The sequence below is a fragment of the Neoarius graeffei genome, chromosome 14 (genome assembly GCF_027579695.1).
Source record: "Neoarius graeffei isolate fNeoGra1 chromosome 14, fNeoGra1.pri, whole genome shotgun sequence".
NCBI classification, from domain to species: domain Eukaryota; kingdom Metazoa; phylum Chordata; class Actinopteri; order Siluriformes; family Ariidae; genus Neoarius; species Neoarius graeffei.
The window spans coordinates 25,756,510-25,783,261 of NC_083582.1; the positions used below are offsets into that span (position 1 = coordinate 25,756,510).

The 26,752-nt window shown below is 41.2% G+C and overlaps 1 protein-coding gene across 2 annotated transcripts in view; it reads right to left on the bottom strand.

The window, feature by feature from the left end:
- Positions 1–9,961: 9,961 nt before the first annotated feature.
- Positions 9,962–26,752, bottom strand: part of pemt (phosphatidylethanolamine N-methyltransferase) — a 147,306-nt gene continuing 130,515 nt past the window's right edge. For both annotated transcript variants that reach the window (XM_060938780.1, XM_060938779.1), the window contains exons 6-7: positions 11,525–11,599; positions 9,962–10,501 (exon numbers count right to left, since the gene is read on the bottom strand). In XM_060938780.1, the coding sequence (XP_060794763.1) occupies positions 10,447–10,501; positions 11,525–11,599 (130 nt within the window). In that variant the 3' untranslated portion in view covers positions 9,962–10,446. The remainder of the gene's footprint in view (positions 10,502–11,524; positions 11,600–26,752) is intronic.

Here is a 26,752-nt window from a genome sequence, read left to right on the forward strand (position 1 = left end):
GAACACTACCAATTTTGTTTGACGCCATTTACGTTCCAATTTTCGAGTGGTCTGTTTTAATGTGCGAGTGTCATCATTATACCAGGGTGCTAATTTTTTTGTCTCTGACCATTTTCCTTTTTAGAGGAGGTACATTATCTAAAGTATGGCGGAATGTTGACTCTAAGCATTCAGTTGCCTGATCAAGTTCTGCAGGGGCTGACAGTGACCCAATCAAAGTTGACAGCTCTGGGAGATCATTTATAAAGCTCTGTGCAGTAGTTGACTTGAAAGTACGTTTAATACAGTAGCGTGGTGAGGTGCATATATTATTACTCAGACATATCTTGAATGAGATGAGACAATGATCTGAGATAACTTCAGACTGTGGAAGTATGACTATATTATCTACGTTTAATCTGAATGTTAGTATTAGATCAAGGGTGTGACCACCATTATGGGTCGGTCCTAGGACATTCTGCTTAATCCCGACTGAGTCTAAGATGGACAAAAACGCTGTTTTTAAAGGGTCTTCTGGGTTATCGAAGTGAATATTAAAATCTCCGACAACTAAAGCTTTGTCTAAGGAAATAACCAGATCTGAGATAAAATCTGCAAATTCAGAAAGAAACTCAGAATATGGCCCCGGAGGCCTGTAAATAATAAACAATGGAATTAACTGGGTAGACTTATTTTTCGAGGCTACATACATTATATGAGTATGAAGAACTTCAAATGTATTAAATTTATAACCAGGTTTTTGTGTTACACCTAGATAATCGTTATAAATAACCGCGACGCCTCCTCCTCTGCCAGTTAGACGAGGCTGGTGTATATAACTGTATCCAGGAGGACTCGCTTCATTTAATGCTATATATTCATTTGGCTTAATTCATGTTTCTGTTAAACACAGTACATTAAACTCCTGATCAGTAATGAGTTCATTAACCATTAGTGCTTTAGATGTAAGAGATCTAATATTTAATAGCCCCACCTTTAGATCAAAGGTGCTGGCAGCAGCTGTACAGTCAGTATGATCTAATTTTATATTGATTAGGTTACTGGAACAAACTCTCTGAAAATTTCTACCTTTTTGTTGAGCTCGGGGAACAGACACAGTCTCAATGTAGTGGGCCCTGAGTGACGACTCTGTGCAGCTAGCAGACAGTCGGTTTAGCCTGTTTGTCTGCTCCCTGGCCTTGGCTCTGGATTGTCAGAAATTAACTAGGCCTGTTCTGAGACTATGACCTATGCTGCAGGAAATGAGAGCAGCACCTTCCCGAATGGGATGGATACCGTCCCGCCCTAACAGGCCAGCAGTGCCCTCAAAATTAGCCCAATTATCAATAAAGCCCACACTGTTTTCAGAGCACCACCTGGACAGCCAGCAGTTCAGCGACCATAACCTGCTGTAAGCTACATCGCCACGCTGCATTGAATAGAATTTTCTATATTTCTGCATAAATATGACCTAAAACATCATCAGATTTTCACACAAGTCCTAAAAGTAGATAAAGAGAACCCAGTTAAACAAATTAGACAAAAATATTATACTTGGTCATTTATTTATTTATTTATTGAGGAAAATGATCCAATATTACATACCTGTGAGTGGCAAAAGTATGTGAACCTCTAGGATTAGCAGTTAATTTGATGGTGAAATTAGAGTCAGGTGTTTTCAATCAATGGGATGAAAATCAGGTGTGAGTGTTCTGTTTTATTTAAAGAACAGGGATCTATCAAATTCTGATTTTCACAGCACATGTGTGTGGAAGTGTATCATGGCACGAACAAAGGAGATTTCTGAGGACCTCAGAAAAAGTGTTGTTGATGCTCATCAGGCTGGAAAAGGTTACAAAACCATCTCTAAAGAGTTTGGACTCCACCAATCCACAGTCAGACAGATTGTGTACAAATGGAGGAAATTCAAGACCATTGTTACCCTCCCCAGGAGTGGTTGACCGACAAAGATCACTCCAAGAGCAAGGGGTCTAATAGTCGGTGAGGTCACAAAGGACCCCAGGGTAACTTCTAAGCAACTGAAGGCCTCTCTCACATTAACATTAGCCAATGTTCATGAGTCCACCATCAGGAGAACACTGAACAACAATGGTGTGCATGGCAGAGTTGCAAGGAGAAAGCCACTGCTCTCCAAAAAGAACATTGCTGCTCGTCTGCAGTTTGCTAATGATCTTGTGGACAAGCCAGAAGACTATTGGAAAAATGTTTTGTGGACGGATGAGACCAAAATAGAACTTTTTGGTTTAAATGAGAAGCGTTGTGTTTGGAGAAAGGAAAACACTGCATTCCAGCATAAGAACTTTATCCCATCTGTGAAACATAGTGGTGGTAGTATCATGGTTTGGGCTTGTTTTGCTGCATCTGGGCCAGGACAGCTTGCCATCATTGATGGAACAATGAATTCTGAATTATACCAGCAAATTCTAAAGAAAAATGTCAGGACATCTGTCCATGAACTGAATCTCAAGAGAAGGTGGGTCATGCAGCAAGACAACAACCCTAAGCACACAAGTTGTTCTACCAAAGGATGGTTAAAGAAGAATAAAGTTAATGTTTTGGAATGGCCAAGTCAAAGTCCTGACCTTAATCTAATCAAAATGTTGTGGAAGGACCTGAAGCGAGCAGTTCATGTGAGGAAACCCACCAACATTCCAGAGTTGAAGCTGTTCTGTACAGAGGAATGGACTAAAATTCCTCCAAGCCACTGTGCAGGACTGATCAACAGTTACCGTAAACGTTTAGTTGCAGTTATTGCTGCACAAGAGGGTCACACCAGATACTGAAAGCAAAGGTTCACATACTTTTGCCACTCACAGATATGTAATCTTGGATCATTTTCCTCAATAAATAAATAAATGACCAAGTATAATATTTTTGTCTCATTTGTTTAACTGGGTTCTCTTTATCTACTTTTAGGACTTGTGTGAAAATCTGATGATGTTTTAGGTCATATCTGATGGTATTTATGCAGAAATATAGAAAATTCTAAAGGGTTCACAAACTTTCAAGCACCACTGCAGATTGCGCCATAATCATGCATAGGTGTGCATCATTAACATCGCACGTGCGAGAGTCCACTTTCAGTCCGGAGCGCATTTGAGAGTCCAACTGGTGCACACTTCAAAGCACTCAAGTGGAAAATCCATCCTACCTTGCCCTGGGGATGAGGGCCTGATATTGGATGCTATGCCATCACCGCGTAGCTCTGGGTCGATGTGGCACTGGATACTTGGCTCAGGTGGGGGCTTGGGCTCAGGACAGGATTTGGACTCTTGGCTTGAAGTGGATTCAGGCTTAGAACATGACTTGGACACTGGACTGGACTCGGGCTCAAGCTTTGAACATGGCTTGGACTCTGGACTGGCCTCGGGCTCGAGCTCTGAACGTGGCTTGGACTCTGGACTGGACTCCGGCATGGGCTCAAGCTCTGGACATGGCTTGGACTCTGGACTGGATTCAGGTATGGGCTTGAGCTCTGTCTGTGCATCACTCTGGTCCTGATCAGGACCCAGCAGCAGGATGGCTGGGTGGCAGCGGGGCGACGATGATTTCAAAGCCGATTTGAGGCAGAGACCATGTCATTGTCCTCTGGCACTGGTTCAGGAACTGGCTGAAGTTCTGGCACTGGCTATTGTGTTGTAGCTGGCTCAGACACTGGCACTGGCTCTGAATCTGGAGCTAACACTGGCTCTGGCTCAGGCACTGGATCTGGCTCTGGCACTTGCAGTGGCTCTGGCTTGTGCTCTGGTTCAGATGCTGGCTCTGGTTCTAGCTCTGCTGGCTCTTGCAGTGACTCTGGCTTGTGCTCTGGTTCAGACTCTGGCTCTGATGCTGGTTCTGGCTCTTGCAGTGGCTCTGGCTTATGCTCTGGTTCAGGCACTGGCTCTGGTTCTAGCTCTAATGCTGGCTCTTGCAGTGGCTCTGGCTCATGCTCTGGTTCAGGCACTGGCTCTAGCTCTGGCTCTGACTCTGGCACTGGAGCTGGCACTGGCTCAGGTTTAGGTTTGTGTGCTGGCTCTGGCAGTGACTCTGGCTCGTGCTCTGGTTCAGGCTCTGGCTCTGATGCAGGCTCTGGCTCTTGCACTGTTTCTGGTTCTAGCTCTGGTTCAGGTGCTGACTCTGATGCAGGCTGTGGGACTGGTTCTGGAGTGACAGCTTCTAGGAGGAGCTCTGGAGCAACTGTCTCCTCTGCTGTCACTGCGTCGGCTACTGGAGGGAGCTCAGGAGCAATGGCCTCCTCTGCTGTCACTGCGTCAGCCTCAGGCGTGGTAGCCCTTCTCAAAAAATTTTTATGGGGGTCCTTCTTCTTTAAGGACTCATAAATGTACCAGAGCATGACCTGCAAAACATGTGAGCTCCAAAGGCACAGGTGCTGTATTCTAATGAGGGACTTGGCCCATTGGTGTGCTCATCCAATCAGCCAGGAAATCATGCCTCTTGTTCACATGGGTTCTGGAGGCTTGGGTTCTTCAAGGTCCGCATAAAAAGCACCACACTCTATGGTGAATCTACAAGGGTGATACTCTCCATCATAGGGTGTTGGAGCGTATACGCCAGTACACTGCCAGAAAAATAGGCCTGGAGGCTGAAGTACAAAATTCTGGAAGTGGCATGGCATGGTGTACTGGAACCGTTCTGCTACATCCATTTTTGTGGCTACTGCCTCACATACAGGGTGTAGCCACTATGTCATCATGTTGTAAGAATGTAAGAATGAGTGTAACAATCGTGCACTGCGCATGCAAATACGCATACACATGTTCTGATTAAAATGACCGGTGCGTGTATACAATTTGGTTCACCATTTGAAATAAATGGACTAAAGAAATCGCTTTCAGACATGTTTATGCTTATTACAGAGGGAAAGTGCATTCCTATTTTAAAATATACTCCAGGTTGTCCCCCTTTCCTCAACTTCTTCGGCCAGTGGTCCCATGTGTGATGTAGATGCGACGCACTTCCAAGTTGTTACGGGAAGTTGTCGAAAAGAGTATTGAGACCACTGAGCTCTAGTGCCAAGTCTTTTCTGGGAAATCAGAGTTTCGGTCATGGTGACAGCGCGTTCAGCCTCGGTTCGGAGATTTCAGTTTTGAAAATTGTAAGAGGTAAGAGTAGAATAATATAAAAGTACAGACACTTGGTATATTTTACTCAGACACACAGCTTGTGAACAGGCAAGGCAGGCAACTGCTTGGGGCCCCCTGGCCCAGGGGCCCCCCGAGAGTCGGGGCCTGAGGGCTTATTTATTTTGTTTTTTATTGTTTTTATTGTTCTTTACCATTGTATTTTCACATTTGGAATTTAAAAAACTTTGGTTTCATACATTTTTTGTTGGTGTCAGATTATTTATAACATATTGGTGATGAATACTGGTCAGAAGGGCCCCCTGGAAATTTTTGCCTGGGGCCACAACAGACTCTAGAATCACCTCTGATTTTACTTCTGTGATTTTTAAATTGTTCATTTTGGATTACGCTTCATTTTTGTGGCTACTGCCTCATAGAGTAAATATATATGATATATTTACTGTATGGACATGGTATCAGAAAACAATTTTATTTATAAGCAGTAGCCACATGTACCCATAGGGTACCTATTTTTTGGTGAAATATTCTGTCAGGGATTGGTAGTAGATGGATGCAAGTGTAGAAGTGTTTATTAGAAACAGCATGACAATCAGACAAACAATCCAAATCAGCAGACAATGTCATAAATGTGAAACTAGCAAAAGGTCGGGCGAGGCACAAATAGGCTAAATCAGGAAATGACAAACGGAAACTAGGAACAGGAAACAGGATCAGGTAACCAGGAAATCTACATGGGAAATCTAAGGCTCGGTAATGTGCACTGACGTGACATAATACTTCACACTTGAGTGTGTGTTTAACCATTCTTTATTATAGGTGAATAGATTGCACCTTAATCATGCTCAGGTGTGCGTCGTTAACAGCACCTGTGCAAGAGTCCACTTAGAGCGTGCTTGAGAGTCCAACTGGAGGTCTGACATACTGTTTTAGTGCTAGTTGTTATTTTTGTACTGTCCTTGTTGTTTGTACTTTTTGTTGTCGATATTTGCTTTATATTGTGTTTAGTTTATTGTCTGCAATGTTTGCACCCGCTACACTCTTGCACTTTGTTGTGATATGTAGATTTGTAGTCCTGTGATGTTTAATGTAGCACCATGGTCCTGGAAAAATGCTGTTTCATTGTAACTGTGTACTGTACCAACTGTATATAGTTGAAATGACAAAAAAAAAAACTTGACCTTCATCCTCATCACCCTCTGTCTTCTGCTGCCTCTTACTAGTTAATTTGGGGGGTCCATCTTTCTGATGTACTCATAAATGCTTCTTGTTTCATCCTGGATTGTGGTTCTGATACTCACTAATCCTTGCCCTCCCTGTTTCTGTGGCTTGTAGAATTTCAGGGTGCTGGACTTCAGATGGAACCCTCCATGCATTGTGAGGAGTTTTCGTGTCTTGACATCAGCTGCATCTATTTCCTCCTGTGGCCAGCCTACTATTCCAGTGACTGAAATATGACTAAAAAAAAAAAGCAATACCGGCTCAGGTGTTGCCCAGAGTAACAAGGTCCACAGGACATGCTGATGACAAGTGGGCTACTGAAATAACATATATGACGAGGGAAAAAAGGGTGTGTGTGTGTGTGTGTGTGTGTGTGTGTGTGTGTGTGAGATATAAAATGAGAGAAAGAGAGCTGCAGGCCCAGGGCCCAAGCATGCAAGAGGCCCACTGTTTGGCTGTGAAGGGTAGGGAATTGGAAAAGGACAAAAGATAAACTCATCTTACAGCTCAAATTCCAAAACTACACAATTACTTCAATTCATCTCCACATCTTAAGAACGGCATGAACAACCTTGATTCTACATGTATGTGCTCTTTTAACAGTTTCTAAGCCTCGGTCTCAGAAACAATTGGCTTCAAATGAAATTGAAATGTTTGAGACTGTACCACTCATTTCTACCATCACTCCACCAGAAGAGCTCCCAAAGTAAAAACGGAAATTCAGACATGGAGCAGGAAAATTATGTGAGTGACACATGATTGGCATAGAAGAGACAGAGTACAGAATCAGTGACAAAAAATAGGGCATCAGGATGAATCAGGCAGGCCAGTACCTCAGGAGTAGCATATGTAACTCAATTGGGGGGGGATGGAGTGAGAAACACAGATGTCATATGTCCTTTCAGCTGTCATGTGTTTGTATTTCAGAAAATGCAATAAATTCTGTTTTTAGTTTGTTAGTTATGTTTTTTAATCAGTTTAATTTCACCATTGCATCCAAGAGAGTACTTCAGGAGAGTAGTTGTTCTTTGGCAAGCTCATGTATACAGAATATACATTCGCTATCCACTTTATTAGAGCGGCACAGTGGTATAGTGGTTAGTACTGTCACCTCACAGCAAGAAGGTTCTGGGTTCCTTTCTGTGTGGAGTTTGCATGTTTTCCCTGTGTCTGCGTGGGTTTCCTCTGGGTGCTTTGGTTTCCCCCACAGTCCAAAGACATTTGGTTAGATTAACATGGGGCAGCCATGGCCTGAAGGTTGGGCTTAAGTGCTCTCGAGCAAGGCACCTAACACCCAACTGCTCCCTGGGTGCTGTAGCATAGCTGCCCACTGCTCTGGGTATGTGTGTGTGCTCATTGGTCACTTGCGTATGCATTAGGGTTATGACTGTGAAAGTGTTTTCAAAATTTCTACTTTCCTGATGTTGCATTTGGTGAACTTTTACTCATATATTACTTTTTGAAGTTATTTTTATTGGGTCATGCAAAAACCTCCCGCACCCAACATTTTGATAAATACATGTATATTAAATAAATAAATCATGATTATAAAATAAATTCATTGAAAGATGTGTAAAGTACTTTTATATAACAATAAATTGCTTAACAATTGTAATAATAATTATAATTGTTAATTAATACAACAATTATAATTATTATTACAACAATTGTTAAGCAATTTATTGTTATATAAAAGTACTTTACACATCTTTCAATGAATTTATTTTATAATCATGATTTATTTATTTAATATACATGTATTTATCAAAAGTGAGGTGATGTTGGGTGCGGGAGGTTTTTGCATGACCCAATAAAAATAACTTCAAAAAAGTAATATGTGAGTAAAAGTTCACCAAATGCAACATCAGGAAAGTAGAAATTTTGAAAACACTTTCACAGTCATAACCCTAGTATGCATGTGTGTTCACTGCTTCAGTTGGAGACATTTCACTGTGTACTTAAGTCTGTGCTTGAGTGTACGTGTGATTAAATAAAGGCTTCTTGTTCACCTGTACATTCATGCAGTTATTTAATAAGCCAATCATGTGGCAGCAGTGCAATGAAAAATTCATCAAGATCAAGAGATTCAGATAATATTTACTTCAAACATCAGAACAGCAAAAAAGGTAATCTCTGTGACTTTACCTGTGGTATAATTGTTGGTGCTAGATGGACTGGTTTGAGTATTTCAGAAACTGCTGATCTCCTGGGATTTTCACACACAACAGTTTCTAGAGTTTACAGAGAATGGTGTGAAAAACAAAACAAAAAAATCTTCCAGTGAGTGGAGGGTCTGCAGGCTGAAACGGCTTGTTGATGCGCGAGATCAGAGGAGAATCATCAGACTGGTCTGAGCTGACAGGAAGTTGATAGTAACTTAAATACTAAAATAAATGTATGAAGAATACAGCAGTTATGTTCTCCTCCGAGTTCTCAGGTGCCCTGTGATATTATATGAGAAGCAGTTTGAAAATATTTTTTTGTTACCCCTCACCCTCAGTATGCAGCATTCTGTAGTGCATTGTGTCTCTCAGCTTCAGTAATTATGTAGAATAGATGAATTTTTGTCTAATTTTATTCTTTATCAATGTGTGGTCAACATCTGCTTAAAGAATGACTAGAACTACAAGCTCATTAGAACACAGGAGACAGGTTTGTCAGTATATGATTGTGTAAAAAATTAACAGATCACGTTTTACCTTAGAGAAGACAATGTTTAGGTGTAGAATGTCTTTGCAGTGTACATACTGTAATGCAATGAAAGTGTATTTTATTTTACACCATTTTTCCATAGACAGATGTACAACTTCTACTCTCAATTGCTAACATTTTGTTCACAAAATAAGCATTTTTAAATACAAAATATTTAAATACAAATACTAGCATATGGCTAGTTTGGCTCAGTTTAATTTATTATGCACTGTTCCACTAGTTTTTAAGTCTAACTTTCAGTGTTTCAGTCCTTCTTGTCTTTCTAACATGAACATTTTAGGTTAGCTTTTACAGTGAAAAGTGTTGAGTTATTGATGTTCCTGGAGTAATTCATCCTCTATAGTGTAATGTTGAATTCAGGAAAACCTGAGAGGAACGTATTTGAGCTTAGTCACGTTAATATATGATGTTTTGCTGATCTAGATACAGTCCAAAACAGAGATGCTGGATGAATGACCATGTGATCGTAATGTACAAAGCAGCCAGCCATAAAAATGAGTGGGTTTGTTCACTCAGCCATCATCTAGCACTTGCTGTACACTGGAAAAATCTGATTTGTTGACTTTCCATGGATGGCATATGGAAAGGTCTCTCCAGGATTTGTGACACTTACTTCTGTTGAGTAAAGTGCAGTAAATCATCATGTAAAGACAAAGGAGTCAAGTTAGTTTTCCACAAATTGGATTATTCCTAATTATACTTCAACATTCACTGGGAACATTTGTCTATCTTCACCCAAAGACATTAATAAGTTTAAGTGAAAGAACTCTGTCTGACACTGTCTTCACAACCAGAATGACATCACACAAGGATGGTTCATGGGAAATCTTCATGCTTTTCCCAAATCAGCCATTACAGAAAGAAAAACGGTAAGGGCACTGACAATCTATTAACTAACCAAGTACTTTAGTGTCTTCCAGAAACAACACACATAGTTTAGTTTGTTTTAATAAGCATTATGTTACAGCACAAAATACAGTATTTACATGCACAATTTATTATTAGTCTGTATCGGGCAGACTGGGTTTTTATTTACTCAAACAACGGACTGATTTACAAATACTGCATATGTTTGCTGAACTGACTTTAGCTTTAGCAGACTGTCCTAGATAAAGTCGGCAGGGTCTCTAGGGATATAAAACTTAGCTAAGTAATAATCCAGAATAAGTACAATTAAAACACTGTGAGTACAAATAATATAAAGTTCTCACATCATTATGGTTTCTGTTTGCCCTCTGATACAACAGGAAATTGACTTACAGAAGGTTTTCCTTTAAAATAGAGCTGTTGCTTTAAATGTAAAGGTGACATCTGGAAATGCAGTTGCTCTGATTCTTTACTGCTACTTTTTCATGAACAGGTAACATTTAGAGTGGAATCTGGAGAGTCTGGGGCTCCGCTGTGATCCTCACGCAAACACACTCAAGAATTATTGGTGTTTGCTGCATAGGCTCTTTTGCTGATAGATTTTCTCCATGAATGGTCTGCAAATTCAACAGAATAAACACAGGGAGTGCGGAGGTCATAAATCTAGAGTATCACTGTATTGTACCAACCTGCTCCTGGCACAGACCAATTCATATGTGCAAACACAACACACAAATGTGAACTAACACTGCACACAACTGATCACATAAGGACCTGAAGGTAAACATCCCCAGAAACATATTCACACCCCATAAGAATGGTTTTAGCTGAAAATGGCAAGTGATTATCAATGACTAAGCAATCACAGAGAACTTCATAATGATAATTATGCAAAGAGGATCCTGAGAACAGGACTGCACTAGATTTTATTCAGCATGAAGAGAGTTTGCAGTTTTGCAAGGAAGTGCAGTGCTGTTAAGCAAGAAAAAATCCCATTCAGTATCTCATTATTAGAAGAAAAGCATCTGAAATTAGCAGTGCAGCTGAAATACAACATTAAACGAGTATCCAAGAATTCAATCGAATAAACACACTTTCTGATACATACTTTCTGAGCAGAACTGAAGTGGTGCCAGAAGATTAGACACATTTATGTACAAAAATGCAAATGTGATCTTTTTAAACCTTGTGCTTTCTGCACAATGTGCCCAAGCAATGACTCAGAGAGAGAGAGAGAGGAGAGAGAGAGAGAGAGAGGGAGGGGAGAGGAATTTAAGTTGTTGACTGCTTTGTTCATCATGATTTTCGCCACACGCTGAGGCCAGACTACTAATGAGCTGCTTCTGCTGTTGTTTTGTGTGTCCCTTAGTACTGTCTTTCTCTCTTTCCCTCTATCCCTTGGTCTGTCTGTGTACATGGATAGACCAAAATCTGTTTTTCAATCTCTGAATTTTTTTTACTTTCATCATTTCCCCACTAAGCCTTTTAAATGTGAGATGTGTTACCTGTATTACCTATTATAGATTTGGGTCTCAGATTTCACAAACAAAATAGGATTTTAAATGTGAGCAAAATGTTCTGAGTTAATCAATGAGAAATATCAAAATAAATTATACTGTAAAACATTTTATACACCTTACCCTTCATACGCGATGGCCACTCTGTAGCACAATGCTACCACTGCAGAGAGGAGAACCCCTACAAGACTGGCGTTCCTAAAACACACAAAGTATATAGGAGTGTAACAATCATGTAGGTCTTGAAATAAGTGTCATTATTTACATAAATAATATAATTATTTGAAATAATATTAATACCAGTAACAATTTAATTTGTCTTGGTTAAAAGTGTTATTGTTGAAAGTCCTCATTAACAAGCAACTAGCAAGCCACAGTTTCCCAGTGTGGATCACTTTTATTATGTTGAATTTGTAGAAATGTTGGATATTTTGGCGTGATGCCCTGTTTGCTCTCTGTTTTAGGTCTGTCTTTACCCAACATATTTGTTTCACATTTAGTTTCACATGAGACATGCACAAATAATATCTAAGATGGGGAAAAAAAGACACTAATATGAACATTACCGTTTTTGTTAATAGCTTTTTTTATTAGGTAAAGGAGTAGATCTGGAGGGTCCTTGGGCATACAGTGTTTTGGTAAACTGGGATGTATGGATACTGTCACCCCCCCATTCTCATACATTCACTTAGGTTTGTTGAAGGTGGAGTGACTGGCTGCTTTATGTCCTAGGGCTCCCTCATGTCTGTGTTACCTTCTGGCTCTCCTTGTCCCCCCCCCACACACGCTATTCCTGAGATACCAGTGATTCTGATCTCTCCTGCTCTCCAGACCTGCCTGATCCATCCTGATGCCCTACTTCTGGCTGGAGTTCTCATCACTTCGCCCCATGCAGGCACCCTAAAGATACACTTAGAACATGACTTTGGACAAGTAATACAAACAGTTTTGCTACGATGGCTGAGAACTACAAGACCCATGATAACTTTAGGAGTGCAGCTGTCATGAACAGTCTTGCACTCAAGTCTCCATCAGGAAACAGTTGATAACTTCAAGAAAATATACTTCACATTAAAACTATAATTAATTTCCTGGTTATAAAATTGCACTTTGCGACTACATAGAACACAGTTATAGAAGCGAGTTATCAATAATAATGTTCTCTCTTATCATCCAAATGAGGATGGGTTCCCTTTTGAGTCTGGTTCCTCTCAAGGTTTCTTCCTCATGTCATCTGAGGGAGTTTTTCCTCACCACTGTTACCTCAGTCTTACTCATTAGGGATAAATTTATTCATTCATATGTTGAAAATTTATAGCCAGAATTTGTATATTTCTGTAAAGCTGCTTTGTGACAATGGTTGTTGTTAAAAGCTCTATACGCATAATTTAATTGAATTTTTGCTTGCAGGATCTAAATACCCTACATACCCTTTGTAAATAACAGCTATCTGACCTCAGCCCCACCTTCTTTGTATGACCATGCCCTGAAATTTGGATATGACCTCAATGTTCTGTATGAGACTTTCCCATTTCGTGTGAATCCATGCAAGCAATCATGAGTTACAGCTTTTTGAGCAACACTCAAGTCTCTGCTTCATTAACATTGACTGAAATGTGTTTACAAATCTCAACAGTAAGCTAACTGGCTCTTGAGGCTATTTTGTTTGGGAGAACCCATGGAATCAGTAGAAAAAATGTTTGTAGGAATCACAGTTCATGAGGGGCGACACGGTGGTGTAGTGGTTAGCGCTGTCGCCTCACAGCAAGAAGGTCCAGGTTCGAGCTCCGTGGCCGGCGAGGGCCTTTCTGTGCGGAGTTTGCATGTTCTCCCCGTGTCCGCGTGGGTTTCCTCCGAGTGCTCCGGTTTCCCCCACAGTCCAAAGACATGCAGGTTAGGTTAACTGGTGACTCTAAATTGACCGTAGGTGTGAATGTAAGTGTGAATGGTTGTCTGTGTCTATGTGTCAGCCCTGTGATGACCTGGCGACTTGTCCAGGGTGTACCCCGCCTTTCGCCCGTAGTCAGCTGGGATAGGCTCCAGCTTGCCTGCGACCCTGTAGAAGGATAAAGCAGCTAGAGATAATGAGAGAGAATGAGACAGTTCATGAGATATAGGCTAAAACATAAAACCCTGTGCTACAGCACCACCATATACCAGGAGGGAGTATTACCTACTGACAAAATTTCATGTCTCTATGACTTTCAGTTTACAAGAAGAAGAATTGCAACAATTACAATATGGTTCCAGCACCTGCAGTGCTTGACCCCTAATTATGATCACAGACTTGCTGTTAAAAAAATCAGTACCAGAGTTAGCAACATTTAAAAAGTGGCTTTCAAAAAAAACCTCAAAACAGTTCAAGTCCAGAGAGGAGCTGAAAGAGCTCCAAGTACCATTAACATTCTTCTTTTCTTTGAGATTTAATCCCTTCATCCTTAATGAACTGTGTTTAAAAATGTCTGTATCTAACTGAATAAGATTCAGAAAGATTAGTCTACCATGGTACATGGATTCAGTCATAGACTCAACAACCCCATACAAGACAACTGCACAAATGTTGAGTTCATCAATTCATGGCAGGTTTCTCTTTTGGGTCATCAGTGCTAAAGTAGGATTTATTCTGTAACTACTGCAAAGTTCAAAGTCTTGACCACAAACCAGTATGAACTGAAATACTGGTGCAGTGGCATGATGACTCAGTGTTGTAAACAGAACAGCAGCATGTGTTGAGCTGAGTAGCAGATGATCAGGTGGTTTTCTCAAGCTGTTGCTTGCTTCCTTTAAAGGACGGCCATCAATCATATGTAGAGAGCCAGAGCTCAACATCTTCAGACCTGCATCATATCTAGCGCACTGATACTGAAAATATATAAAAATAAATTTATAGTAAAAATGCTTTCATCTTTTTTGTACAGGTCAATAAAGATCCATCCATCCATCATCCACAACCGCTTATCCTGTGCAGGGTCGCAGGCAAGCTGGAGCCTATCCCAGCTGACTATGGCTGAGAGGCAGGGTACACCCTGGACAAGTTGCCAAATCATTGCAGGGCTGACACATAGAGATAAACCACCATTCACACTCACATTCACACCTATGGTCAATTTAGAGCCACCAATTAGCCTAACCTGCATGTCTTTGGACTGTGGGGGAAACCGGAGCACCCGGAGGAAACCTACGCAGACACGGACAGAACATGCAAACCCCACACAGAAAGGCCCCTGTCAGCCACTGGGCTCGAACCCAGAACCTTCTTGCTGTGAGGCAACAGTGCTAACCACTACACCACCGTGCCACCCCATCAAAAAAGAAGCAGTCATAAACATATCTGTGACGTATTAATTTTGAAAAACTATAGTGTACATGGACATCAACATAGCATAGATCCATTTGACTACTGCGCTAAATAGTATGTAAAAATATATGGGGACACGATCTGTGTTATACTATACTTTGAGGTTGATGACATGAAAATAAGGTCACCTAGGCATGCATAACCCATACACTCTTTGTCCAAGAATTGTTTTGAACTATAGGCTATGTAGTCAAAGGGAAACATTTACATTTTAATTCACATAATAAACGTCACTGTGCCATCCAAAGTGATGATTTCCTACTATCTGGAGGATTAGTAATAGCAGGTGAGACATATTACTCAGCCATTAAATACAGTTTCTGGAAGCCTGAAATGAACACTGAACTCCCCATGCTTTAAAATTCATGGTGTGTTGGGTTACACTGATGAAACAGGTTAACCTGGGTAAAAAGGATGGCCTCACTGACCTGCAGCAGTTGAAGAGAATATGTGTATTTAAATTTTACAAAAGTCTTATGACCTGTGGGGTAAATAAGTCCAATGAAAGCAATGATACAATAAAACAAACATGAAAATATGGTTATACAACAGAACTATTTCCTCTCTTACCCAAAAGAATAAATTTGCTTAAGTAACAAATCCATGCAAATTCTGTAATACAACCCTGATTCCAAAAAAGCTGGGACAAAGTACAAATTGTAAATAAAAACGGAATGCAATAATTTACAAATCTCAAAAACTGATATTGTATTCACAATAGAACATAGACAACATATCAAATGTCGAAAGTGAGACATTTTGAAATTTCATGCCAAATATTGGCTCATTTGAAATTTCATGACAGCGGGGCAATAAGAGGCTGGAAAAGTTAAAGGTACAAAAAAGGAACAGCTGGAGGACCAAATTGCAACTCAATTGGCAATAGGTCATTAACATGACTGGGTATAAAAAGAGCATCTTGGAGTGGCAGCAGCTCTCAGAAGTAAAGATGGGAAGAGGATCACCAATCCCCCTAATTCTGCGCCAACAAATAGTGGAGCAATATCAGAAAGGAGTTCGACAGTGTAAAATTGCAAAGAGTTTGAACATATCATCATCTACAGTGCATAATATCATCAAAAGATTCAGAGAATCTGGAAGAATCTCTGTGCGTAAAGGTCAAGGCCGGAAAACCATACTGGGTGCCCGTGATCTTCGGGCCCTTAGACGGCACTGCATCGCATACAGGCATGCTTCTGTATTGGAAATCACAAAATGGGCTCAGGAATATTTCCAGAGAACATTATCTGTGAACACAATTCACCGTGCCATCCGCCGTTGCCAGCTAAAACTCTATAGTTCAAAGAAGAAGCCATGTCTAAACATGATCCAGAAGCGCAGACGTCTTCTCTGGGCCAAGGCTAATTTAAAATGGACTGTGGCAAAGTGGAAAGCTGTTCTGTGGTCCGACAAATCAAAATTTGAAGTTCTTTATGGAAATCAGGGACGCCGTGTCATTCGGACTAAAGAGGAGAAGGACGACCCAAGTTGTTATCAGCGCTCAGTTCAGAAGCCTGCATTTCTGATGGTATGGGGTTGCATTAGTGCATGTGGCATGGGCAGTTTACACATCTGATAAGACACCATCAATGCTGAAAGGTATATCCAGGTTCTAGAGCAACATATGCTCCCATCCAGACTACATCTCTTTCAGGGAAGACCTTGCATTTTCCAACATGACAATGCCAAACCACATACTGAATCAATTACAGCATCATGGCTGCGTAGAAGAAGGGTCCGGGTACTGAACTGGCCAGCCTGCAGTCCAGAGCTTTTACCCATAGAAAACATTTGGCGCATCATAAAACGGATCATACGACAAAAAAGACCTAAGACAGTTGAGCAACTAGAATCCTACATTAGACAAGAATGGGTTAACATTCCTATCCCTAAACTTGAGCAACTTGTCTCCTCAGTCCCCAGACGTTTACAGACTCTTGTAAAGAGAAAAGGGGATGTCTCACAGTGGTAAACATGGCCTTGTCCCAACTTTTTTGAGATGTGTTGTTGTCATGAAATTTTAAATCACCTAATTTTTCTCTTTAAATGATACATTTTCTCAGTTTAAACATTTGATATGTCATCTATGTTCTATTCTGAATAAAATATGGAATCTTGAAACTTCCACATCATTGCATTCCATTTTTATTTAAAATTTGTACTTTGTCCCAACTTTTTTGGAATCGGGGTTGTAGATCCCTTTGTTAAATAACACAAAAACCACCAATTCTAAATCCATCCATCCATTATCCATAACTGCTTATCCTGTGCAGGGTTGTGGGCAAGCTGGAGCCTATCCCAGCTGACTATGGGCGAAAGGCGGGGTACACCCTGGACAAGTCACCAAATCATCACAGGGCTGACACATAGAGACAAACAACCATTCACGCCTATGATCAATTTAGAGCCACCAATTAGAGCCACCAACTGTGGGTGAAACCGGAGCACCCAGAGGAAACCCACGCAGACATGGGGAGAACATGCAAACTAGTGTCTGAATCCCTTCGAAGCTGAAGATTGGCACCAGCTACTGTATGTGTTCACTGCCTCATCATCCACACCCAAATACTACAGCCAAACAGCTCATCAGTAGCAAACACCCACATCTGGTAATGAGTGATAAAAATAATAAGAAGCCCCAGAAGTAATCTGGATGACTTTCTAGGCAAATTAAGGATTTGGCAGTAAGCATGGGTCAGCAGAATTTGATGATTCAGCAGCTGAGACCACAAAAATTGGAGACTAGGGTCTTTTAACAGAATACTCCTTATAGTCCAACTAGTATAGTCACCTGCATAATTTCTCATTAGAGATTCACCTGGGCCCATAATGACAAAGTAGGTGAACCAATGTATACAACTCCAGACTCAGCAATACGTGATAATGGATCCATGCTGGCCTATGATAACTTGCAGGTCCAACTGGCAGAAATGAAATTATCCACTGCAGTGGCCGAAGCATCATTAGGTAGTTACACAATACCTACCTACCCCAAATATGCTTCCCATCCCCACACAGTGCTAGTCCGAAAATAACTTACTATGCCTTACATTTGCATGTGTTTGTTTTGGGGGGTTTCTCCCTTCAGTCTCCTCTCCAGCAGGTAAAATGCTGCTTAGTTGGATTAAGGTCTGGTGATGGACTTGGCCAGTCTAAAACCTTCCACTTGTTTCCCTGATGAAGTCCTTTGTTGTGTTGGCAGTGTGTTTTAGGTCAGTGTCTTGTCTTTTTTCAGTTACAAATTAGCTTGCTTTTCTCCAATAGAGAGATCTTTGGGCATCATGTTGGTTTATCCTTTTCAACAACAAATGTAAACCCCAATGGGTGAAAACCAGAGCTCAGACCAAGAGCAATCATTCAGAGCTATTAATTTTTTAATCAATCAATCTAACAGGGCACATCTGGGCAACAAGAAACACCTGTCAGCCATATGTTCCAATATTTTTGATCACATTGATTAAATGGGTGGGGTCCAACAAAGGCACCATGTTCTAATTGGTTCAACACATGTCGATATAAATATATGGAAATGAAAGGTGAAGTTCTGATCAACTGTCTCATGTTCATCTTTGGTCTCAAACCCAAATGTCTTCAGTGTATAATAAAAACAAAAGAATTAGCCGTCTGTTCACCTTTATCCTATGGATAAACATTTCTATCTTAATGGGAGTGGTCTCTTCCAGGGTGACTCTGTCTCCATCCTAAGGGCATGAGATATCGTTGAATGGTTTGATGAGAATGTTAATAATGTAAGTCCTAAGCTACATTATTGGGCATACCCTAACAACCTGTCTCGTCCCCCCCCCCCCAAAATCTGTCCCTGAGTTTCATGTCGATCCTGAGACACCAGTAAGATGCTGACCTCTTCTGCTCTTCGGACATGCCTGATCCATCCTGATGCCCTACGTCTGGCTGAAGTCTCATCACACACATTGCTCCTGTGGAGGACGGCCCCATATGATCAGCCGAAAGTTGCATTTGGAAGATGGCTCTGGACACTTACAGTAATACATTTATGTCTGAGGATTACAGTTGACTTGCTAGCTTTAGGACTGTAGTTGTCATGAACAGTTTTGCACTCAAGTTTCCATCAATGAACAGTTTATAACTTCAACAAAAGAGACTTCATGTTAAAACTATAATGATTTTCCTGTTTTCATAGTTATACTTTGTGACTCTATAAGACACAGTTATAGAGGCGAGTTATTTATAATCACGCTATCTGTTATCACCCAAATGAGAATGGGTTCCCTTTTGAGTCTGGCTCCTCTCAAGGTTTCTTCCTCCTGTCGTCTGAGGGAGTTTTTCCTTGCCACCGTGGCCACAGGCTTCCTCATTGGGGATAAATTAGGGATAAAATTAGCTCATGTTTAAAGCTCATGTTTAATTTTCTGTAAAGCTGCTTTGCGACAATGTCTGTTGTTAAAAGCGCTATACAAATAAACTTGAATTGTCATTTGCCCTTTGCAGTCACAGGATCTCAACCCAGTTCACACAAGTCCTATAGATGATGATTTTAATCTATTGTGTTACCATACGCTCACACCAAACACGGCGAGAGCATCAACATGACTGGAAGTCATTCATTTTCTTTGTGAGCCAGCATCTCTTGGTGGCAAGGTTGGTGGCAGCACATCAGAATAAAACTGAAGTCCAAGCAACTTTATGGTAATAAGCTATGATGCTGTTCTGCGGTAACCAATTAGAATTTAGAAGAGCACTGCTCTAAAGAATCCTAGAGAACACAGTTGTGCAAATTTTGGTTCCGTTCAAACCGTTTCCAAGTAGCCTACCATGGAGGAGAAACTGATAATTGCGGTGGTGGGTTTTCACATTATTTATGATGTGGCCCTGTTTGCATACAGGGACATAAAAAAACGAAGAATGGACCAAAGAGTCGGAAACTGTAGGTGTTTCAAGTGAGTTCGTGAAGTGCATAATATATTTTGTGAAAATAGGAGGAACTGAAGGCTAACTAGTACCAGAGAATGCAAAAGAGTGCTGGCTATTTATTTACATGTGACTTGAATGATGCTGTTGAATGGGAGGTGTTACGAAACAAGAGGTGCATGTTGGATATGTTAAAATGAAAGCAGACACTTTTGGTGATTTTTTTTTTTTTACAAGTAAAAACAAAAAGTCTACCCAATCTCCCTAATGGTATTGTTCATGATTTTTTAAAAATTATTGTAATAATTTAAATTATTGTATATTATTTATTATTATTTTAATATTATTAAGATATACCGGTCGACATGTGTTTGCTTTGCATCCCCTTTATATAAAGTTTGCAAGATAAAGCATTCTGAACAACCTTGAAGCCACCTATTTCATCTCCATGACAGAGCATCCACAAAATTACCAGTTGTTTGCAGGGTGGCGAGAGCGAATTTTGATGCCCTTGCCACGTTTAGTGTGAACATGGGGTTAGACAGCACTTCACCATCATCATCAAAAACACCAATTGTAGAATTTACACAAAGGAACACTGAAGTGATATTGGTGGCTCATGGTGGAACACTATTTTGTCCTTCAGTTGTGAAATTAAGTTACATAAAATATGATACAAGCTGGCGGCACGGTGGTGTAGTGGTTAGTGCTGTCGCCTCACAGCAAGAATATCCGGGTTCGAGCCCCGTGGCCGACGAGGGCCTTTCTGTGTGGAGTTTGCATGTTCACCCCGTGTCCGCATGGGTTTCCTCCGGGTGCTCCGGTTTCCCCCACAGTCCAAAGACATGCAGGTTAGGTTAACTGGTGACTCTAAATTGACCGTAGGTGTGAATGTGAGTGTGAATGGTTGTCTGTGTCTATGTGTCAGCCCTGTGATGACCTGGCGATTTGTCCAGGGTGTAACCCGCCTTTCGCCCGTAGTCAGCTGAGATAGGCTCCAGCTTACCTGCGACCCTGTAGAACAGGATAAAGCGGCTAGAGATAATGAGATGAGATCATACAAGTCCAATTTCAAAAAAGTTTCAGTGTGGAAAACATAATGTGATAATTTACAAAGCATGGAAACCATATATTTAATTGAAAATCGTACAAAGACAATGTATTAAGTGTTGAAAAAGAAAATTTATTATTTTTGAAAAAAATATAAGCTTATTTTGAATTTGATGTCAGCAACACGTTTTAAAAATGTTGGGACAGGGGCATGTCTACCACTGTGTTGCATCACCTCTACTTTTAACAACACACTGTAAACGTCCGGGAACTGAGACGAATTGTTGTAGTTTTGAAAGAGAAATGTTGTCCCATTCTTGCCTGATATACAACTTCAGTTGCTCAACAGTTCGGTGTCTCTTTTGTCGTATTTTGCACTTCATAATACACCAAATATTTTAAATGGGACACAGGTCTGGACTGCAGGCAGATCATTTTAGCACCCGGACTCTTTTACTACAGAGCCATGCAGTTGTAATACGTGCAGAATACAGATTAGCACTGTCTTGCTGAAAGAAGGAAGGCCTTCCTTGAAAAAGATGTTGACTGGATGGCCCATACAGCGATTTCCACTACAGAACTGTGGCTATTTTTAATGCAGTGTCTCCTGAGGGCTCAACGATCACAGCCATCCAGTATTGGTTTTCATCCTTGTCACTTGCGTACAGAGATTTCCCTGGATTCTCTGAACCTCTTTAATCATATTATGTACCGTAGATGATGTGATCCCCAAATTCTTTGCAATTTTACATTGTGGAACATTATTCTTAAATTGTTGAACTATTTTCCTCACACAGTCTTTCACAGAGTGCTGAACCCCTCCATATCTTTACTTCTGAGAGACTCAGCCTCTGTAAGATACTCTTTTTATACCCACTCATGTTACTGACCTGTTGCCAATTAACCAATTTAGGTGGGTTTTTTTAATTTATTTTTTTAACATTACACAAATTTTTCAGTCTTTTGTTGCCCCTGTCCCAACTTTTCTGAAATATGTTGCTGGCACTATATTCAAAATGAGCAGATATTTTCCAAAACACAATAAGACTTCTCAGCTTCACCATTTGGTATGTTGTCTTTGTACTATTTTCAATGAAATGTCAGGTTTCCTCCAGGATGTACCCTGCCTCTCGCCCATAGTCAGCTGGGATAGGCTCCAGCTTGCCTGCGACCCTGTAGAACAGGATAAAGTGGCTAGAGATAATGAGATGAGATGTCAGGTTTCCATGATTTGCATATCATCACATTCTGTTTTTATTTACATTTTACACAGTGTCCCAACATTTTTGGAATTTGGGTTGTACATTTTGAGAAAATTAAACGCAATCATATTGATGGGTGGCACGGTAGTGTAGTGGTTAGCACGGTTGTTCACAGCAAGAAGGTTCTGGGTTCGAACCCAGCGGCTGGCGAGGGCCTTTCTGTGTGGAGTTTGCATGTTCTCCCCGTGTCTGCGTGGGTTTCCTCCGGGTGCTCCAGTTTCCCCCACAATCCAAAGACATGCAGTTAGGCTGACATGGGGTGGCCTTGAGCTGAGGTGCCCTTGAGCAAGGTACCTGACCCCTGACTGCTCCCCGGGTGCTCTGGTGTGGCTGCCCACTGCTTTGGGTGTGTGTGTTCACTGCTTCAGATGGGTTAAATGCAGAGGATGAATTTCACTGTGCTTGAAGTGTGCATGTGACAAATAAAGGTTTCTTCTTCTTCTATTGTAAAAATATCTTATTTTTGGGGCGGCACGGTGGTGTAGTGGTTAGCGCTGTCGCCTCACAGCAAGAAGGTCCTGGGTTCGAGCCCCGGGGCCGGCGAGGGCCTTTCTGTGCGGAGTTTGCATGTTCTCCCCGTGTCCGCGTGGGTTTCCTCCGGGTGCTCCGGTTTCCCCCACAGTCCAAAGACATGCAGGTTAGGTTAACTGGTGACTCTAAATTGACCGTAGGTGTGAATGTGAGTGTGAATGGTTGTCTGTGTCTATGTGTCAGCCCTGTGATGACCTGGCGACTTGTCCAGGGTGTACCCCGCCTTTCGCCCGTAGTCAGCTGGGATAGGCTCCAGCTTGCCTGTGACCCTGTAGAAGGATAAAGCGGCTAGAGATAATGAGATGAGATGAGATGAGATCTTATTTTTGGTTTGTAGTAATTACCTGCAAACTGAAGGGGGCTTGTTAAGATTTCTTCTTTTGAACAACTTATTGAATATTTTTAATTTAAATTGTGATTTACATTGAGCGTTTCCTTTAAATGTGGGTCAGACACTTAGCAATTATGTTCCTACAGCATAGAAAATCTAATTTTAATTGTTTTATTTACGTAAATGACACACAGACAACTTTGAAATAGTCATTCAATCTAGTTTTGTTTCATCCAGCCTTAATTAGAAACACCACTGATTGTGAATGTCTTTAAAATGAGACAGATCAGCTTTCAGTCAGATTAGCTGACTTTTCCTTAAGCATTCAAATGCAAAACTCACACAGAATGCACTACTGCAGAATATATGCATCACATTCCAGAACAAACCCTGAAACATTTAAGTTTTAACTGGAGTGCAACACCTTGAACCCATTTGAAATATGACTTTTTCTACACAATATAGAAAGCATTCTGTTTTAAACTCTAATTTATTTTCTTTCTTTTTCTTTAAGTGCAACTAATTAACTAAATGTAGGTGAGTTAAGGAGACTACAAAAAACCTGCCAGAACAACCACCTTTACAACACTCCACCAATCAGGCCTTTATGAAAGAGCTGGATGGAAGCCACTCCTCAGTAAAAGTCACATAACTTGGAGTTTATTAAAAGGTACCCAAGGGATTTTTAGATTAATAGAAACAAGATTGCGTTGATGCTCTGATGCACCCAAGATTAAACTATGACAAAAATACATCTAAAGAGCAGTCTTTTCTTCCATAATAAAATAGCAGATGAGTGAGCCAATATTAAACTGGAATGATCTGCACCAGTTTTTTGAACTCTCCAATATGAACAGACACTTCTGGAAGCCCCACCCCTTTCCCACACTCTCATCCTGTTTCTGTCCAGTAAATAAAGAATGTTTAAAGTTCATTTATCTGAAATAAAATCTACCTGTGTATGTTTTACTGAGCTAACATCAGACAACTGTGTATTTAACATTAGTTAAATATCATGGGGCGGCATGGTACTGACATAGTGGTTTAGCACTGTTGCGTCACAGCAAGAAGGTTTTGGGTTCAAACCTTGTGGGCAACTGAGGTCTTTCTCTGTGGAGTTTGCATGTCCTCCCCATGTTTGCACGGGTTTCCTCGGAATGCTCTGGTTTCCTCCCACAGTCTAAATCCATGTGGCTACTCTAATGGCCCTTTTCCACTACCCTTTTTCAGCTCACTTCAGCTCGCTTCAGCTCACTTCAGCCCGACACGGCTCGCGTTTCGACTATCTAAGAACAGCACGACTCAGCTCGCTTCAGCCCTGCTCAGCCCCCAAAACTCGCACGGTTTTGGAGTGGGGCTGAAGCGAGCCAAACCGAGCTGAGTGAGGCTAGGGGCGTGAGCAGACACTCCCCTGTGCACTGATTGGTGAGGAGGAGTGTGCTCACATGCCCACACACGCCCCGCGAGCACGCTGGGATCTGTAAACACCGTAAACCCGGAAGAAGGAGAATTACGAATTACGAGAATTATGAAGCCTTATGCGCCTCGCCTCATCTATACGCTCTTGCCAGTATCTGTTGGCATTGTCGGTGACAACAAGCCACAGCACCAAGACCAGCAACACTAACGACACCATGTCCTCCATGTTTATTGTTTACTATCCGGGTCGTGAGACTACCGCTTAAAAGGTCACTGATGTCACTGTTTGCGCCGCCTAACGACATCACCTGACGTCCACCCACTTTCGCTAACTCCACCCAATGTGTCCACCCACTTCCAGCCAGCACGGTTCAGCGCGGATGTAGTCGAAATGCAACCCCAACAGCCCCACTCAGCCCAACTCAGCACGGCACGGCTCAGCCCAACTCAGCCGCGTTGGTAGTGGAAAAGCGGCATAAATTGCCCATAGGTGTGAATGTGAGTGTGAATGGTTGTTCGTCTGTGTTAGCCCTGCAATAGACTGGTGACCTGCCCAGGGTGAGCCCCAACTCTCGCCCAAAGTCAGCTGGGATTGGCTTCAGCTTCCTCCGCAACCCTGACGGATAAGTGATATACAGTGGTGCTTGAAAGTTTGTGAACCCTTTAGAATTTTCTATATATTTCTGCATAAATATGACTTTATCATCAGATTTTCACACAAGTCCTAAAAGTAGATAAAGAGAACCCAGTTAAACAAATGAGACAAAAATAGTATACTTGATCATTTATTTATTGAGGAAAATGATCCAATATTACATATCTGTGAGTGGCAAAAGTATGTGAACCTCTAGGATTAGCAGTTAATTTGAAGGTGAAATTAGAGTCCGGTGTTTTCAGTCAGTGGGATGACAATCAGGTGTGAGTGGGCACCCTGTTTTATTTAAAGAAGAGGAATCTATCAAAGTCTGATCTTCACAACACGTTTGTGGAAGTGTATCATGGCACGAACAAAGGAGATTTCTGAGGACCTCAGAAAAAGCATTGTTGATGCTCATCAGGCTGGAAAAGGTTACAAAACCATCTCTAAAGAGTTTGGACTCCATCAATCCACAGTCAGACAGATTGTGTATAAATGGAGGAAATTCAAGACCATTGTTACCCTCCCCAGGAGTGGTCGACCAACAAAGATCACTCCAAGAGCAAGGCATGTAATAGTCAGCGAGGTCACAAATGACCCCAGGGTAACTTCTAAGCAACTGAAGGCCTCTCTCACATTAACATTAGTTAATGTTCATGAGTCCACCATCAGGAGGACACTGAACAACAATGGTGTGCATGGCAGGGTTGCAAGGAGAAAGCCACTGCTCTCCAAAAAGAACATTGCTTCTCGTCTGCAGTTTGCTAAAGATCTTGTGGACAAGCCAGAAGGCTATTGGAAAAATGTTTTGTGGATGGATGAGACCAAAATAGAACTTTTTGGTTTAAATGAGAAGCATTATGTTTGGAGAAAGGAAAACACTGCATTCCAGCATAAGAACCTTATCCCATCTGTGAAACATGGTGGTGGTAGAATCATGGTTTGGGCCTGTTTTGCTGCATCTGGGCCAGGATGGCTTGCCATCATTGATGGAACAATGGATTCTGAATTATACCAGCAAATTCTAAAGGAAAATATCAGGACATCTGTCCATGAACTGAATCTCAGGAGAAGGTGGGTCATGCAGCAAGACAATGACCCTAAGCACACAAGTCGTTCTACCAAAGAATGGTTAAAGAAGAATAAAGTTAATGTTTTGGAATGGCCAAGTCAAAGTCCTGACCTTAATCCAATCAAAATGTTGTGGAAGGACCTGAAGCAAGCAGTTCATGTGAGGAAACCCACCAACATCCCAGAGTTGAAGCTGTTCTGTACAGAGGAATGGGCTAAAATTCCTCCAAGCTGGTGTGCAGGACTGATCAACAGTTATCGGAAACGTTTAGTTGCAGTTATTGCTGTACAAGGGAGTCACATCAGATACTGAAAGCAAAGGTTCACATACTTTTGCCACTCACAGATATGTAATATTGGATAATTTTCCTCAATAAATAAATGACCAAGTATAATATTTTTTGTCTCATTTTTAACTGGATTCTCTTTATCTACTTTTAGGACTTGTGTGAAAATCTGATGATGTTTTAGGTCATATTTATGTAGAAATATAGAAAATTCTAAAGGGTTCACAAACTTTCAACCACCACTGTGTATAATGAATGGATAAATATCATCAGACAACACTGTGAAATTATCAACATAAGACATCAGGTGTCTAAAATTTAGGGTAAAATCATGTGTCCCATATCTCTGTCTTGATGTCTCAGTCCCTCTGTTTTACTGTCTGAGTAAGATATCCTCTGAAGAACTGCCAATAGTCCACTGAGAAATGTGTGACTAAAAAGAGTTGGGAGCGCAAGCCAAAAACTCAGCATATGGCCAAGGCAGGCTCTGAATACCACCATGCTCACACATGTCT